Here is an 18,465-nt window from a genome sequence, read left to right as displayed (position 1 = left end):
TTTCTCAACACTCATTAATCTTGTTTATTTCAAATGTCTCCATTTTATAAAATGACTTTCCACTTTTTATTTTTGTTTGTTTGTTTTATTTTTCGAGACAGGGTTTCTCTGTGTTGTCTTGGCTGTCCTGGACTTGCTTTGTAGCCCAGGCTGACCTCGAACTCACAGAGATCCACTTGCCTCTGCCTCTCTGAGTGCTGGGATTATAGGCATGTGCTACCATGCCTGGCCATATTTTCTTTTACAATGCAAACTTTTCATGTGACTTTTTTATTGTTTGAGAATTTCCTACATGCACATACTATGTATTGATCAACTGTATACCCGTTGGCTTTCCCCCAATTCTCCCCATCCCTTCACCATTTTCCCTACCAAATTTGTGTGCTTTAAAAAAATATATACTGAGTCCTTTAAAACTCCTTAAAACTTAAGTAAATTAGAATATCGAGGCTCTTGGGAAAATGGTTACAAACACCCCACACACACACCTTTGACTTCCCCATGAGAAGTGAAGAGCTGATTTCAGTGGCTGTAACCAACATTCACATTAACCTCCCCCTATTCCGTGGTTGGAGAGAAGAGGGGTGCCTCAGCAACTCCCCAGGCATACCTCAAGCCAGCCAAGTTGACAACCGAAATTAATGTCAGGTGAGGCCTCTCTTTGAATCCTGTTTCATAAGGGTCCTAATCTGTAGCTTCATTTTGTTTTTGTCATCTGCGTCATCACCATGATCATCATGTCGATGTATGAAATTCACAGAAACACAGACATTTGGGCCACAGCAGATGGGATTGTCAGGTTGGTGCTATCCCCACAGGCACCTATTCCAATTGGTGATTGGCACTTTCAAGATGGTGGACTTCCTAGGGAGGCCCCAGTGTTAGGACTCCTTGATAGAAAGCAGTAACTGGCTACAGGCCATGCTCTGAAAATAGCCTGATGGTGCCAAGTTCAAAAATAATGGCGTTTTGGCAGACACAGTGTAGGAGGGAAAACAGATATGATGGAATATTACATATTTTGTTAGGAAGTTCCATTTATTTAATGTAAACGATATCACTAGAAAACTGCTCAGATTTTTCCTAGAAATGAAAAAAAAAAATCAGGCTAAGAGTTGATATTATATATAATTACCTTTGACAGCACTTTCACTTCCTTCGGGAACCTCCTCTTTTCACTTCCCATAGGAAGTGAAGGGATCTCAAATCTTAAGACCCAATAATGGATCAAATGAGATTAATTTTGGTTGCCAACCTGGCTGGGTTGAGGTATACCTGGAGAGCTGGTGAAGCATCTCTCTCTCTCTCTCTCTCTCTCTCTCTCTCTCTCTCTCTCTCTCTCGTGTGTGTGTGTGTGACTTAGTTTGACATAGCCCAAAATAAAAAGCTTATTAAAAGTCCTCTACAGCCATGGAATACGGGAGGGTTAATGTGATATGTTGAATATAGAGGAGGCTCGACAGGCCCGGAAACCAGCTCTTAAGTTCTCATGGGGAAGTCAGAGGGGGTGTGTAAAGTTTAGCATCCCTTCCCTAAGAGCCTCATATACTCTAATTAACTTAAGTTTCAAAGGACTCGGTGTGTTTTGTTTTGTTTTGTTTTGTCTTTTAAGCACGTGGACTTGGTAGGGAAAATGGTGAGGGAATAGGGGAGAACTGAAGAAAAGGGAATGAGGTATACAGCTGATCAAAAACACAGGATATGCATATAGGAAATTCACCACTATTAAAAAGAAACATGGTAGCCAACCATGCTTGGGGAGACTGTCCTGTTCAATGGCTGTAAAGGCCTGAATGATCATGGCTGCATTACGCTGTTGTGAGACTCTAATCTTGCATATATACCACAGGCAAACCAAGGAGACCAACACCAGAAGGCCTGCTAACACTCCCATGCCCGCCCATTCCTTCAGATGATTCATGGCTGCAGCAATCCATGTTGATAATCCTGTGGCTAGTCCTGCGTCCACTCTGGTAGAATTTACTGTGACAATGGCCACTGTCAGCTGCTCCATTGTAGTATCGAATTCTCCAGTCCAATTACCTAAAATATAGCTCGACAATTGTTTAGACAGATTTGCAGTACAGGAAAAATTCTCATGTTGTATGCTAGCGACACAAAGTCCAGCATACTTTCATTGACAGCCAGGTTGAGCGATTTGCCATAGGGTATCAATTTGCTCCTGCACGAGGTCAATCCTCTGATTGAACACCATCAAGCTTCCTTTCAGTTGAGCATTAATTCCTTTATGTACAACTAAGGCATGAGCTACATTGGCTAAATGATTATTCAGGGTCTGAGCAGTCTGCCCAGTATGACTCATGGCTAATGCCCTGGTGGTAGCTCCTAAAATGATACGCTCAGGATGCGAGGCTAAGCACTGCACTCAGGGTCAGCCGCTTTGGACCCAGAGAAGAGCATGTCTGATTGCATGCGGGTTGATGCCCCAGGTCCCGCCTCTGAGAAAAAGGTATCGGTCAGGTCTGATGCTCTTTGGGTGGATGACACCTAAATGAACATCTGTACAAAGTCCCAATTTATTTCTAATATCAGAGATCAGACCTCTACTCTTGCCTGATGCGTCTAAAACAAAAAGGGGGAACTGTAGAGAGCTGCGGAATGCTATGCCTTAAAGATGGAGCTGGTTTCCGCCTTCCACCTTCCCGATGGTGAGTGCTCTCTGTCACGAACAACTCCACATTTGGCTAAGGCCGAGGATCTGGCTTGCTTCCATGTATGTGGACCTATCTGCATTGCCCCCGTGGCACGCCTGGGTTGGCTACCCAGAGGCTATTTAAGCTGTGGGCTGGCTTTCCCCGGGGTCCGAGGATTGTTCAATGTTCCTGAATAAACTGCATTGAAAAAAAAAAAAAAAAAGAAAAAGAAACATGGGAGGGCTGGAGGGATGGCTCAGAGGTTAAGAGTACCAGCTGCTCTTCCAAAGGTCCTGAGTTCAATTCCCAGCAACCACATAGTGGCTCACAACCACCTATAGTGAGATCTGGTGTACAGGAAGAATGCCATATATAAATAAATCTTTAAAAAGAAAAAAAGAAAAGAAACATGGGTTTTTATGAATTACTCAGTCTGTGGTATTTTATTATAGGAACAGAAATCAACAAAGGCTTTACCTATAAGAGTAAAGGGCTATCCCATAATTCTGATACATGGTTAAAACCAGCAACTGGCAGTCCTCTATCACCCTTCTTGTCTTGTCCCTCTCCCACACCCATTGATCCCTTCCTGTCCCTGTAGGAGAATTTTAATCCAGGAACATTAAAACATGCTCTGGCAAGGGATCAAAGACCTTCTAGGCGTGTGTGATCCGGCTGTAATGCAGACACCCTCTGGATTACAGTATGATCTGGCTGGAATACAGACACTCCCATGCCCCTCCCCCAGTCCACTGATAGGGGAGGTCCTCCTCCCCTTCCCTCTGATCCTAGTCTATCAGATCGCATCAGGGCTGGCTGCATTGTCTTCCTCTGTGGCCTGGTAAAGCTGAGGGGGAGGTGACCAAAAGGCTAGCCCATGAGTTCATGTCAGAGACAGTCCTTGTTCCCCTTGGAACCCCACTTGGATACTGAGCTGCCATGGGCTACATCTGTACAGGGGTTCTAGGTAATCTCCATGCATGGTCCTTGGTTGGAGTATCAGTCTCAGAAAAGACCCCTGTGCCCAGATTTCGGATTCTGTTGCTCTCCTGGTGGAGCTCCTGTCCTCTCCAGGTCTTACTATCTCCCCCTTTTTTTCATAAGATTCTTTGCACTCTGCCCAAAGTTTGGTTATGATTCTCAGCATCTGCTTTGATACCCTGCTGCATAGTCTTTCAGAGTCCCTCTGTGGTGGGCTTCTGTCTTGTTTCCTGTTTTCTCTTCTTCCAATGTCCACCCCGACTGTCTTTCTGAGTGAGGATGGATCATCTTAGCCAGGGTCCTCCTTCTCGCTTAGCTTCTTTGGGTGTCCAGCTTTAATCCCTCATAATGAAGGCAACGTTAGTTTGTAGAAGGAAGCAGTCATGTTTGAAAGTGATGTCTAACTGAGAGGCAGGCAGAGTGATGAAGCAGAGAAAGATCTGACAGAGTGAATCAGAGATAGGATATGCCCAACTCACACAAACACAGCACAGGAAAGAGAGGCTACTGAAGAGCTAAGAGCCGTGAGAGGGAGCGAGAGATGTGTGTGTGTGTGTGTGTGTGTGTGTCGGTTGTGTTGGGACAGTTTTACAAAGACAGGTTGCAGAGAGAACAAGCTAGACACAGATGAAGACAGAATGAGCCAGAGAATGAGAAGGAGCCGCATATTAGAACACATTGTATGAGGCCGTGCAGAGCCATTCAGTCAGAAGCCTGGAGAATACAGGCTGAATCAGTCATCTTGGAAGACTGTATTGCACAGAGGCTAGAGGTGGTTATTACAGAGAAAGAAACGCTCTAGGCTCAGCCCAAGCCCTGTCATCAAACAGCTTAGGCACAGCTCTCACCTCATCCCTTCAACTGAGGAAAAAAGTGACACTTACTTTTACAGTCCCCAGATGATCCTCCTTCTACTTCCATATCTTTGAGGCCTCTTAGGTCACTAAATTAGAAATAGGCAGAGGATGGCCTTCCTGTCCTGGCAAGAGTGAACTTATCCTATGACCAGGTACAACTGGGCAGTGATACACATGAAAGTCAGTGGAGAGTATAAAACCCAAAGTATAAACATCTCACTCCATTAACATATCAATATGCTGGACAGTAATATCGATGACATTAATTCTTCCCCAAATAAAGACCTGGGTCATTTCAACGTAGTGGGGAAGACTGAAATATCAAAATACTATCCGTGAGTGAAAGGAATTTGAAATGAGTGGTAGTTTGGGTCTTCAGACAATTACCAAACCTTGGAGCTGAGGCAACTATGCGTATCTTCGTCGGCCTGTGTGAACGTTGCAGGGTTGGTTCCAGCACAACCTAGGGAGTGTGTTAATCTCGCTACCCAGTGCGCAAACTGAAACAGATCGAGCGCCATGTAGTGGTAAGTAGCAAAATGGACATTGAATTTGTCTCTACCTTATTTTGGAACCCACGGTCTTTGTCAGCCATATGAAGCAGAGCCATTTTCCGAGGTTGGCAGATTTCTTCGTCCATTCAGATGCTTGATTCTGTTTTCCTGGGGCTGTTTGTGTTCCTGGGATCAAATCCTGGTACAGCAACACAATCTAGACAGCACATGTCACCCAGCATCTTTCACTGAGAAAAATATCTTAGATATAAACGAAAATTTTAAAGCATGGAATGGTTTGTTGTTGTTGGTTGGTTGGTTGGTTGGTTGGTTGGGTGGTTGGTTGGTTGGTTAATTTGGGGGGGGTGTTGTTGTTGTTTTCGAGACAGGGTTTCTCTGTGTAGCCCTGGCTGTCCTGAACTCACTCTGTAGACCAAGCTGGCCTCGAACTCACAGAGATCTGCCTGCCTCTGCCTCCCCAAGTGCTGGGATTACAGGCATGCGCCACCGCACCGGACACATGGAATGTTTTTATGTTTCCAAAACATAATAAATATCAAGAAAAATTCAGCTGATGTTTTTAGTTATAATACAGCTGATGCCCACAAATCTCAGCTCCCTTCATTGGTACATTACGTACCTTGACATCATAAGGAACAACCTTCTTACCGCAGACTATTTGAGAAGAGGGAAGCAAAATCGGGAGATAGAGTGGTGAGAAACCAGCTTAAAGTACGCTGTACAGTTAATATATGCTAATTAAAAACCAACGGTGGCGGGCACTTTCGCCGCAGATTTGAACGGTCTGTAAGAAACAGATGCTGACTCCTCCCCATCCACACCTCCTCCCCCAGATGCTCCCAGGCGTGAGGGGAAGACCGGCGTCAAAGGCCGGAGATCCACAGCTGGTAGATCAATTTTGTTAATTGAGCCGAGGAGCGCACTCACCCAGCCTGAGGCCCTCAGAGCTGGCGGGTACCTCCTCCCTCTCCCCTCCCTCTCCCCTCCCTCTCCCCTCCCTCTCCCCTCCCTCTCCCCTCCCTCTCCCCTCCCTCTCCCCTCCCTCTCCCCTCCCTCTCTCCTCCCTCTCCCCCCTCTCCCCTCCCTCTCTCCTCCCTCTCCCCTCTCTCTCTCCTCCCTCTCCCCTCCCTCCTCCCTCTCTCCTCCCTCTCCCCTCCCTCTTCCCTCCCACTCTCCGCCCCCTCCACCTCCCCCGCCACTCAACTCCTCCTCCTGCTCCTCCCTCCTCCTTCTACCCTGGCTTCTGACAGGAAACCGAAAGTGAAATTTAGGAAGAAGACTTGCGGCCGCGGAGCCGGGACCCCGAGTGACGCCGAGGACCCCGTAAGTCAGGTAGGCCGAGGCCCCCGCCCCGGATCCCAGGAGCCCCTTCCCACCGGCGCCCCGACCCGAACCTGCCCACCTGCTGCTTCTCTTCAGCCCAGTTCTCGCTGGCCCGTGGCGCTGGGCTCCGAAGGGGCGGCCTTGGTGGCTGGTGCCCGGGCTGAGGGTAGGAGAAGCAGGAGCTCCGCGAAACTCCCCGCGAAGACCCCCGCTGGAGGGGCGTGCTAGCCATTTAGAGTGTTCCACTGGGGAATTAAGTGGGTTGAAGATACTCAGCGCCCTAAAGACAGGTACTGGTGTGGAGCAGCTTGGAGAGCCTGGGAAGTGCTCCCACAAGTGTGTGTGGATGAGCACACATACACATGTGTCTACATAGACGTTTATGTAGGGGAGCATGTGAGCACGCCTACATTGACAAGGTTGTGTTCAAGTATAGTCTGCATGTAAGAAATACCGGGACAAATAAGAACGGCAATGGATGCACCTACACGCGGACACACACATGCGACCTTAGTGACTGGAGAAGGTACTCTTAGAGGGTGCCATAATGAACGCACATCTTCAAGCATACTTCCATGAGCCTGAGTGGGTGATTAATGACACGCCTAGGCTGTATGGTGTGGTCTATTGCTCAATCACCCTATATGCAGCCCATCATACTTGGCCTGACTCCTGGCCACTGTAGTTCCTGTCAAGATTAATGAAGACTAAGCCAGCCTGGTGGCACATGCCTTTAATCCCCGCACTCAGGAGTCAGAGGCAGGCAGGTCTCTGTGAGTTCAAGGCCAGCCTGGACTACAAATTGAGTTCCAGGAACAGTCAGAGCTACACAGAGAAACCCTGTCTGTGTGTGTGTGTGTGTGTGTGTGTGTGTGTACATATCTGTATTACTGAAGCATGCATTTGGAATATGGAGGAGCCTGGAAATAAGTGAATGCTCATTGCTTCTGTGATTGACTTCTCTGCACAATGGAGGCATGAGACTAGCGACAGTGTTCGGGAAAAGCCTGGAAACTCGGTTTCCTCTTCTGCCTGACTGGAACACTGGGTCAGGCTGTGGAGGAGCAAGCGGCTCCTGTTATTCAGGTAGACGCTCTTGCCTTCTTTTGTTTTTCCCTCCGTGTCTTTCCCTCGGGGTTTTCCTTTGCGTTGTTGTGCGGAGTTTTGGTTTTGCCTTGCTTTCGCTTTTGTCACGCAAACCCTCACTTTCTCTCTCCCCTTCCCCCCTCTGCATCCCTCAGGGTTCTACACCAGATGCTGCCCTCTACATGCTCCAGAATGTCCATGGAAAAGATGTGGGAGGAGGTCACCTGCTCTATCTGTCTGGACCCCATGGTGGAGCCCATGAGTATCGAATGTGGCCATAGCTTTTGCAAGGAATGCATTTCTGAGGTTGGGAAAAGTGGGGGCAGTTCGTGTCCCGAGTGCCGGCAACAGTTCCTGCTCAGAAACCTCAGGCCCAATCGGCATATAGCCAACATGGTAGAAAATCTTAAACGCATAACCCAGAACTCCAAGAAGGGCCCCCAGGAAAGCCTCTGCATGAAGCATGGAGAGACACTGCACCTATTCTGTGAGGAAGACGGGCAGGCCCTTTGCTGGGTGTGTGCCCAGTCTGGGAAACACCGTGACCACACCAAGGTCCCCGTTGAAGAGGCTGCTAAGATATACCAGGTGAGGCCTCAGTGCAGGGCACACTGGGTGTGAAGAACCTGGCCCCTGGAGAGTGCCCAGTTCCCCGGAATGGTGGCTGAGAGTCACCCTACATCTGAGAAGTTGAGGGATGGAGGGGTACTGTCTTCCTTCCCTGAGAGGAACCTGTGCGTCCAGTACAACGCCAGGGGAGATGTGACGCAGGCTTCCTGGTGAATTAGAAGTGTAACGATCCAGATCCCATTACCCCATCAGTGTAGCTCTGTTTTTGTCAGACATAATAGGTTTCCTCCTGAGTCAATCCATCCGCCTCCTCCACATCTCTAGCTGGGGACTAACCTGCTGTCTTTTTCTACAGGAGAAGCTCCGCGTGGCTTTAGAAAAACTGAGGAAAGGAAAAGAGTTGGCTGAGGAGTTGGAAATGGATCTTGCAACGCAAAGAGCAGACTGGAAGGCAAGAGCCCGAGGCTGGGCTGCACCCAGACCCATGGCTGCCTGTCCGCTGGGTGGTAGAGTTAGTATACGGGTCACTCCAAGAACCACCCACGCTCCAGATCTCTAGATAGAGAGGACGTGGAAGGAAGCTAGGAAGCTTGCAATCGGGTGAGATTTCCCCAATCTGGCACAAAGATCAAGAATTACTGGAGAAAGTGTTGGACGGCCACGCCATTCCTTCCGACCCCACCTCAGGGGAAAAAAGAGTCAACACTGTAGTTTCTGGGCCTGAGGTATCCTAATGGGATCTATCTAAGGCTGAGGTAGGAAGCCCACCTGACCCAGTGCCTGCTTGATGGTGACCACCAGTCCAAAGCCGATAAAGAACTAAAACCTGTCACATTGCTAGTTTGCTGGCAGGAAACAGTAGACATCTGAAACTGGGAATGCAAGGGACTCACAGCCAATCACAGACTCCAAAGGATTAGCAAAGACTGAATCAAGCTATGATGGCAAAAGAGGCTGTCCTGTGTCATCAGGCGACCCTCCTGTTCTGGTATAAAAATAGCCGCACAAACCGCTCAGACTCCAGTCTCATGGTTTATTATAACACCTTTTCCAAGCTGATCGATCAGGGCCACAGTGAGGACTCGGGAGCCTAACGGTGACTCCACAAGTCCTCACAGCAGGATTTTTATAGAGAGAACCAAGTGCAAAAGACATGGGGAGGACAGTAGACATTTTGGCTAACTAGACAAAGAATTATCAGCTGACCTTTAAGCTGTCTGGTCCCAGGTGATGTGTTAGGGTCTTCTAGAATACATCCAAAGTGTAGCCAGGTGTGTAGATAAGGGTGCAACCAGAGTGTAGCCAAGTGAATAGATAATAAAGCATGAGTTATAGCACTGTTGAATCATAAGGTCAGCCGGGAGCAATCGCTTCCAGGAAGCAGAGTTGAAAAGCTTAAATTTTTGAACTTACTTTCCCCTTAGAAACAACGTGGAAGCTGAATACAAACATGGCTGCCGCTTTGTCTCAGACTACAGCACCTCCCAAAATGGCAGACTGTCCTGGGACCACTCGTTTTCCCGCAGGACTTAGCAATAGTCCATCATTGGGTATAGGAATAGGTTGTGCTGTCTGTGACTTGCTAAGCTAGAAAGAGAAAGGGACTCAAGTGTGGGTGTTCCTGGGTTTGGAAGAAAGGTTGAGAAAAGGTCTGGTGCCGGAAGCTGCTGAAGCTGTAGTTTACAATGGCTCTAGTGTGCCATTTACGGTGTAGTCCCAGAAGCTGTGCGGTGTGTGTGTGTGTGTACACGTGTGTGCGCGCGCACCCAGACTTAAAGAGCCGTGGGTGTTTAAGGAACGGAAACACCTCCACCACCAAAGGCTAGGAGATTTTGATCAAAAATAAGAAATGTAAAAGTCTTGTCTTTCCCCTGCCACCACAGAGGAACGTGGACACACAGAAGTCGAGGATCCATGCGGAGTTTCTACACCAGAATAGCTTGCTGGCTCAGGAGGAGCAGAGACAGCTGCAGAGGCTGGAGACGGACGAGAGGGAGCACCTGAGACTCCTGGGGAAGAAGGAGGCTGAGCTGGCCGAGAAGAACCAGGCCCTTCAGGAGCTAATTGCAGAGCTGGAGAGGAGGAGCCGGGGTTCTGAGCTGGAGCTGCTGAAGGTGCGCAGGCGCAAGGGAGTGAACAGAGAGGCTGGGTGTGTCTGTGTCTGTACGCTGCAGCAGGTGCCAGGCGGGGAAGCACCGCACTTACCACTGTCACCGGGATACATAGTATCACATATCTTTAGTGATTTTTTTTGAAAGTATTAAATGAGAAAGTCCACTCTAGTGCTAGACAAGTAGCCGTAAGAATGTGTTTTAAAATATAGTTTATAAAACTGAACGGTGCCATTTCTCTCCAACATGGTCGGTCATGAGAATAAGCCGTTTTCCTTTTCCGTACTCTCTTTCTCCATTTATCAAGTCACAGAGGGAGTGGGATCCACAGGGGTGTCCCTAGCGTAGGCATAGCTGTTGCATCTTAATACTTCGTGCTGTTTCTGTGAACTACCTACATGATTTTTAACATGGTCCGCTTCTGCAAATAGTCTCACCCTTTCCCCAAAATAAATTTAACTTTAAAATAATTTTTTCTGAAGCATGGGAACTAAGAAATCATGTATTGGTACTACTGGTTTGTTTGGGTTTTTTGTTTGTTTTTTCTAATTTTTCCCATCATGATGTTAACTGCAAATTCCTAAACAGCATACTGATGGCTTACTAGGGTTCAGTGCTGCTGTGACCCCATTCCATGGATGAGAAAACAAAGGAGCAGAGCAGAGACATTACTGGACTTAGTGAGAGATTCCTGTTGACTTACAATCAGTTTATCTAAGTAGTAGGAGGCAAAATTAAGATGCAGTACATGCATGATTGTTTTTTAAAGTCAGTGCATATTCTAAATCTCGCATCCACCCACGGTCTGTTAGCCTCACGTTGGAATGCTGTTGACAACATGATCTCCATGTTTCTTTGCTCATACCTGTGTCCCTCAGTCAGATGCATACAGACATTTCTTCCCGGCTTGTACTGAAAAGCTTAGCACATTGGTCTGGCTTGGCAGGCATTCTCTTGCCAGTCACTGACTGGGCTCCCGGGTGCATTTTGACTGAGCCCAGGAGGCTGCCGGTTCCAACATCTGGGGGAACCGAGCCCTTCTGATTTGTTTTCTCCATCAGTCTTTAAACCCTGGTTGCATCCTAGCTGAAGGCCATATCCATGTTGGCTCCCTAGATAGTCTGCAAGCTGTCACATGTCCTTTCTGAAGAGCTGCTCAGAATTGTCTTTGGGGCCTTGACCCAAGGGAGTTCTGCAGAGCCAGGGGAACAAGGGTGATGTCACATGTCCCCAGGGGTGACAGCTCAGTGGTCAATCAGAAACTCCAGAATTGACTCTCTGTCTCTTCTGTCCTCAGGAGGTGAGGATCGTCCTGGAAAGGTAAGGAGAGGTTTCCTCGGTTAGAAAAGGGAACAGGAAGCATGTGTACATTGAAATGGCTATTGAGTTAGGCACAAATGCACTGGGGTTTTCCGCCACGCATCCCATTCTCAAAGACCTGGTCCTCTCTAAAATGGTCTCCAGCCTCTAAAGGCTAATGGAAATCTCCAATGATGAATTGCCCGATGTAGTTAGAATGCATCCTCTTTGTACATTAAAATCCCCCACCATGGTAAAAGGGAATCTTAGTCTGCTAGGGTCCTCATGTGGAAAGACATTCGTAAGTCATGAGTAAAAGCTACAGCATGGCCAGGACTCCCCCAGGTTCTTCACAGAGGTGACTCGGCCTAGGAGATGGTTCCTATAAAATTAAACAGAGTCCACTGAGCGGTAACCTGGGGTTTTGGAAGGAGATGCAGATTTATTTCAGTTCCCTAGGACTCCTGGGTAAAAACTTTTTTTTTCTTTCACAAGGACACTGAATGCATGAGTATTTGTAAGTTTATATTGAATTTAATTATTACAGCCATCCCTGAAGAAAGGCCTGGGGTAGAAGGTAGAAGTAGGAAGTAAGATTCTCAATCCCGTCTTCCCCTAGGAGTGGATCCTGGAACCTGGATACGTTAGAAGTTGCCTCCCCAGACCTCACAAGTGCATGCCATGTGCCAGGGCGGAAGAAGATGCTGAGGACATGTTGGGGTGAGGTGACTTCTAGAGCAGAAGGGGATACCGAGAGTGTAGAGTGGATGGCCCTGGGGAGCGCAGGGTAGCAGCATGAGGAGGAGGTGGCAAGGGAGTACAGGAGGAGCAGAGACGCAGGTAAGGTTTCCTCACCCCACAGAGGAGGGGCAGGAGTTGCTGTGAGTCGTTTCCTCACCTAGTGAGGTTCCGGGTCACCCCACTGAATCCCCTCACTGCAGGCAGAGAGTGGCTGGCCCACCCAGGCTTACCTGTGGTCTCCTCTGTGCAGTTCATATTACTCTGGATCGCAACACAGCCAACCCGTGGCTCATCATCTCAAAGGATCGGAGACAAGTGAGGCTTGCAGACACCCGTCAGAATGTGCCCGAGAACAAAGAGAGGTTTGATAATTACCCCATGGTGCTAGGTGCCCAGAGATTCTCCTCTGGGAAGATTTACTGGGAGGTAGATGTGACCAGAAAGGAGGCCTGGGATATGGGGGTTTGCAGAGATTCTGTACAGAGGAAGGGGCAGTTTTCCCTCAGTCCTGAGGATGGCTTCTGGACCATTTGGCTGTGGAAAAAAGACAAGTATGAGGCTGGGACCAGCCCCCAGACCACCCTCCACGTACAGGTCCCTCCATGCCAAATCGGGATCTTTGTGGACTATGAAGCTGCCATTGTCTCCTTCTATAACATAACAGACCACGGCTCCCTCATCTACACCTTCACAGAGTGTGATTTTGCTGGACCTCTGCGGCCCTTCTTCAGTGTTGGTTTCAATGATGATGGACGGAATGTGGCACCTCTAAAGCTCTGTCCACTAAAGATATGATGATCAGGAGCCAGTACTCTGACAGTACTGTCTGCACACTGTTACCCCCTGTCCGGATCAAAACCCAGTGACTACTGAAGACCATTTGTGGATGCTGTTACCTCTTCCTGTTGGCGTACTTCAGCCATGAACTCTGCCTCTTTTGTCCATCTGACTACCCAAAACCATCATCTCTATAGAGAAGTCGGGTCCCAGAATGAAGGAACAGCTGGAGAAAACTAAAAGTCATTGTCAACTGACCTTCAACACCAGTATACCTGACATAGATTCCTTAATGGTTCCAGCCAGTGAAACTCCTCACTTCAGACCCAAACTCATCCAGTTCAGCCACAACCATATTTCTGCCTCCTTTGTGTGACTTATTTTGTTTTCTCTGTTCTTGGCCATTACCTTTGGCCAGATACCTACCTATTCCTCTATCTTCTGTGGCTTGCAGAAGGGCTTCCTAAAAATTGTGCCTCAGTCTGTCCTATTCAGTCCTTGTTGATAAAGGTCAAAATGTCTCTTTTACATTGTACATCTTTTAGATTGTTTTGTTGTTGTTACTGGAGTGTTTTTTGGGGGGTGGGGTATCCTTTGCTTGTTTGTTTTCCCTCTCTGGCATGTTCTTTGCACTTCTTCATCTATAGACCCAGGCCAAGAATATCTTACAGTCTGACAGACCAAAGCTAGGATAAAGTAGTAAAAGTGGTTCAGGTGAGAGCTGAGTGTAACCGTGACAATATACTCCATATCCCCAGTAATAGGCAAAATTTAGGTACCATACTGGCCTGGTCAATGAGTCCCTGCAGTTGACTCTCACATGAAGGAGACAGCTATGGCCATAGGCTCCCTGCTGTCAATTTATGGATATGCTGTTCCCTGTTGCCTTGAAGAAAGTGAAATTAGTAGCTGGACTAGTACACAAACATTGAGAGCTTTGAAAATACCATCAGCAGAGTGCGGAGGAAGGATGGATAACTGCGGTGAAGAAAACTTGGGATGGCTTCACATTCGGTCAGCAGTTCCGGAAGTTTTTACGCACACTGAATGGAAACAAATATGGCCCAAAGCTGCCAGAGTCGAGAAACTATAACTGCTCCCTTTGTTGCTCCAACTCAAACCAAAGAAACCTCTCAGCTCCAGCATTGCAATCTCACAGAGACCCTCTTCACCACAGACTACTGCACCTCTAAAGGTTAACCTAGGGGTGGTGGGAAGGAGTCCTGGTGCGGGCAGCTAGAGAGGAAGGTGCCCAAATGCTGCAGCAGGCACTGCAGCTTACTGCCAAGGACGTAAAAGGAAACATGTCTACGCCAGAAAGCTGAGAAAAGCGCTGAACTGATTGGCTAAAAGAATGAGCAGAGGACTGTGGGGATTCTCTGTATCGCAAAGGCTTTGCGGTACCCAGTGAAGAGGCCCGTGGATAGAACAAGAAGAGTGTCAACAGCTGGACCAGAAGAAAACACCTGGATTTTTTTCATTCCAAATCATGGTTAACTGTGATGTTCCCATTTATTAACCATTCTTAAGAGATTCACTTGTGGTTTTGTCTGTCTCAAAAGTAGACTTTGTGGAGGCTACCCTCCTTTCTCAGTAACCTCGAGGTCAAGTTTTGCCTTTGTAGCAAAGCAGTGTCTTCTCTTTTCAGGGGAACAAAGGCTGACTATGGGATTCATTTCACAAAACAAACAAACAACAAAAATTGTTTTGTTGTTTGTTTGTTTTGTGAAATGAACACAGGTGGTGACACCAGTAGTGAAATGTAAGCACTGAATCGAACTTTGAGCTAGTGTGAAGTTTGGCAAAGAACATCTTGATAAATAAATGATTTAAGAGTATTTAAAATATGCTTCTGTGTTTCAAAATATAAAGCAAAACCTGACAGATAACAAGTGATCTGGGCACATCTCTATTTATAACATAAAAGTTACCTTGAGAAATGAGAGAACTGTCTCCAAATACTGCTCCCAATTCTGATTAATATTGTCTCTTAAAGTCAAATAAAGCCTCGTGATTTTCCTGAACTTCTTTCATTCAGCCACCTTTCAAATTAACAGACACAAAAAGTGTTAAGCGTCGTATCTGTGCTGGCTCAGGCCATACAACATCCAGCGTGGAGAGATGGCCACAAGGTACCGCCTGGCTAAGCAGCTTTTGGCAGTTGGTGAGAGGACAGTCGGCTTTTGTTAAGAGGGTAGGCCCTGCTGGGCAAACAACCCCAGTGAAAGCCACACTTCCAGAGCATCTGGGCAGCAAGAACAGTACTTGGTAGGTTTAAAAAGAGGAATGACACAAAGTAGGGTAGGAAAGAAGGCATGGAATTTGGAGGTATGAGAAGACTGAGTGATAAATATGATCAAAGTACATTGAAATTCTCAAAGAAATAATTTTTAAAAGAGACTAGAAGTATCATATCAAAATTTCAAAGACTAAAAAAATTTTTAAATATACCTACAATTTATTCTGATACATATATGTATGTATATATGTATATATATATGTAAGTATATATGTACATATGTATACATATATATGTAACAAAGATTCTGTTTAGAGGTCAGCCATGCCATGACCTAATGATAAGCATCATTAGGTTTATCATTACAGTCAGAGCACAACCAAGAAATATGAAGATTATGGTAAGCCTCCATATTTCATTCAAACTAAACTGGTGTTTTTACAAAAAAAAAAATTATTAAGCTGTAATGTTGACAGTGGTTTAATTCAGTTCTTAAGTGGCTCTATAAAGACCTCTAATCTTAAAGCCAATGAATAATAAATAAGAGGACTATATCCATTACTTTGCACAAAGAATAATACTAATAAACCTGATGCTTTTTTATATGAGATATTCATAAAGTCAGCTTCCTAACATCCGTGCAGGTACATGCACACATCCCACTATGTACACACAGAAAGGATTTTTATTGCATTGAACTACATATTATAGAAACTAATACATGGTTTCAGTGAAATTAAACGTATGTACACAATTACATCAATTCAGATTCCATGAGGACATTTTCATTGTGATGCACTAGCACAATTCATTGTACATAAAACTTTCTTGTACTCTTAGTTACTTTGGTGTGGGCATCCCTCTTTTAAAGGTGCCCAAGCATATCCTAAGAAGAGTCGCTGTGAAAATAAGTTATTTGCTCAAGGTCCAACAGATTACCTATCATCACCATGACCACTCATTGTCATCGTCAAAGTCGGTATTCAACCCTGACCCAAAACACTATGCTTCTAAACAGCACACTTCCTAAACACTGTACTTCCTAAACACTATACTTCCTAAACAGCACACTTCCTAAACACTATACTTCTCTGGGTACGAGGCAGAGTGACTGTGAGAGTCAAGACACGTTGCTTTGCGCACTGTGTGTGGAAGTTTGATTCATTCTTCGGTCTTTGTGAAGACACAACAGTGTAAAGCTCTGTGTGGTGATTACACCACCTAGTTAATCAAACTCGGCAAAGCTTCTGCTGTGAAGACAGGGTGCTCAATACACGCTCCCGAATCTGCCTGGTTCTGACCCCATAGATGATGGGATTCAGCATGGGAGGGGCCAACATGCAGACATTGGCCAGCAGGATGTGGGTGTGGAGAGGAATGTGGCGCCCAAACCTCTGGGTAATTATGGTAAAAATGCCAGGCAGGTAAAACATGGAAATGACCCCAAGGTGGGATCCACATGTGCCCAGAGCCTTTTGCCGGGCTCCTCTGGAGGGGAGGCGGAAGACTGCGTAAAGAATGAGACTGTAGGAGACTAAGATGAGCAAGGCATCAAGCACTACCGTAGAGAGGAGGACGGACAAGCCATACCAAACATTGACGCGGATATCAGCACAAGCAAACTTGGCAACGGCCATGTGCTCACAGTAGGTGTGAGGTAGCACATTGCTGCGGCAGAACGGCAGCCGTTTCACCAGGAACACATCTGGGAGTATCACACAGAAACTCCTGAGGACCACAGCCACGCCAATCCTAACAATGACCACACGACCAAGCACTGCGTTGTAGTGCAGTGGGTCACAGATGGCCACATAGCGGTCAAAGGCCATGGCCAACAGAATCCCTGATTCCGCAATGAAGGTGGCATGAATGAAGAAGATTTGAGTGACACAGCCATCAAGGGAAATTGCTCCAGCGTGAAACCAGAATATGGCCAGCGCTTTGGGCACAGTGGTAGTAGACAGAATGAGGTCAGCCACAGCCAGCATGCAGAGGAAGAGGTACATGGGCTCATGGAGACTGCGTTCAGTGATGATGACCAGGATGAGAATGCTGTTTCCAAAGAAGGCAACCAGGTAGGAAATGAAGAAGGGGAGAGAGATCCACGGGTGTTGGTCTTCCAGGCCAGGGATGCCCAGCAGAATAAAGAGTGAATGGCTGGTTCCTGTGTAGTTAAAAGTTGCCATGCCCAGGCCAGGTCATTTGTACATTAGAGTATAGGATATGACAGTCAGTGTCCTCTTCCCAAAATGCTGAATGGGTTGAGGAGGGGAAAATAGGACATTATCACTAGATAGAACAGCAAAAAGCATTCTGATCAGGAATTGTGGCAACACTATAACAAGCAGGTCTCTTGGTGAGGACAAATCCTTGCCTGTCTATCTACTATATAGACCACAATAAGTTGCTTCCCTGCCCTAGGTTTCTCTAATCATTTGACTCTGAGAGAAATATGGGGTAAATCATCTTTAAGACAAACCATTCTTCTCTTCAAGGCCACAGGTCTTAGCTGTGGGTTGTTCTAAAGAGTTACAATATGTGAATAGCAAACCACAATTCCCACAAAATATTACTATACCAAAGAGAAGTAGTAACTGAGTAGCCTGTCAGTTTAACTGGCACGCTGAGCACCATCTTCACTCAAGGGGTGGGTATTTGAGGGACAGACAAAATAAAGTGCAGTATCTATTTACAAAATATAAACAATGTATAATAAAAAGCCTAACCTGCAGAGCTTTGGAAAGAGTCCAGAAAATGCTTTCTAGAAGTGCTTAATGAGCTTCATTGAAGAGTAAGTCGCCAAGTACAGAAGTGTGATGATGGAAGAATATGAGCAACATTAAAGACCTCTGGAAGGACCTCTCTCCTGCAGGGCTGTGTCAGATGCATAGAGAAGAGAGAGGTGGAGTAAACAAAGCTCAGTTAGGGCTGGCTGTGCTCAGAGCTTTATGTCTCAAGCACCAAAGCCTAAGGTAACGGTAGTAGAACAAACAGAGCAAAGGTCATCAGGTTGTCCAAATCATAGGCTGAAATCTGGATCCCCAGAACAGACTTGAATCAATTCCTATCTGTCCTACTTCATGTTGCCTCAGTTTATCAGACAATTGTAATGTTCAGACTCCTTGTTCAAGTAGGAAGCTACTGTTAAAGCCCCTCCCTACCCTGACTTGGTACCTACAGGTTGACTTATATGCAGCCATCTTTTCCCTCTCCCTCCTCTGCAAAGCTGAACCTTCCATCTGTGGACCGCACCCCAACGCTCTCGTTAACTCTCCACATTACCCTAGTGATTTCAGCTTCTCCCTCTCTGCC

General features: G+C 46.6%; 2 protein-coding genes across 2 annotated transcripts; one reads left to right on the top strand and one right to left on the bottom strand.

Moving 5' to 3' along the window:
* Positions 1-6,213: 6,213 nt before the first annotated feature.
* Trim21 (tripartite motif containing 21) lies at positions 6,214-14,938 on the top strand. Its single transcript, XM_060367754.1, has 7 exons — positions 6,214-6,339; positions 7,572-8,004; positions 8,342-8,437; positions 9,870-10,100; positions 11,395-11,417; positions 12,016-12,116; positions 12,388-14,938. The coding sequence occupies exons 2-7, from the start codon at positions 7,585-7,587 to the stop codon at positions 12,930-12,932; spliced, it is 1,416 nt and encodes a 471-aa protein (XP_060223737.1). The 5' UTR covers positions 6,214-6,339; positions 7,572-7,584; the 3' UTR covers positions 12,933-14,938.
* Positions 14,939-16,382: 1,444 nt separating this feature from the next.
* LOC110542162 (olfactory receptor 52B4-like) lies at positions 16,383-17,339 on the bottom strand. Its single transcript, XM_021628803.2, has one exon. It carries the CDS (start codon positions 17,337-17,339, stop codon positions 16,383-16,385), a length of 957 nt encoding a protein of 318 aa, XP_021484478.1.
* Between the last annotated feature and the right edge of the window lie 1,126 nt (positions 17,340-18,465).

The sequence above is a fragment of the Meriones unguiculatus genome, chromosome 14 (genome assembly GCF_030254825.1).
Source record: "Meriones unguiculatus strain TT.TT164.6M chromosome 14, Bangor_MerUng_6.1, whole genome shotgun sequence".
NCBI lineage: Eukaryota > Metazoa > Chordata > Mammalia > Rodentia > Muridae > Meriones > Meriones unguiculatus.
The sequence above is the reverse complement of the archived record's forward strand: the minus strand, read 5'-3'. Positions and strand labels throughout refer to the sequence as shown.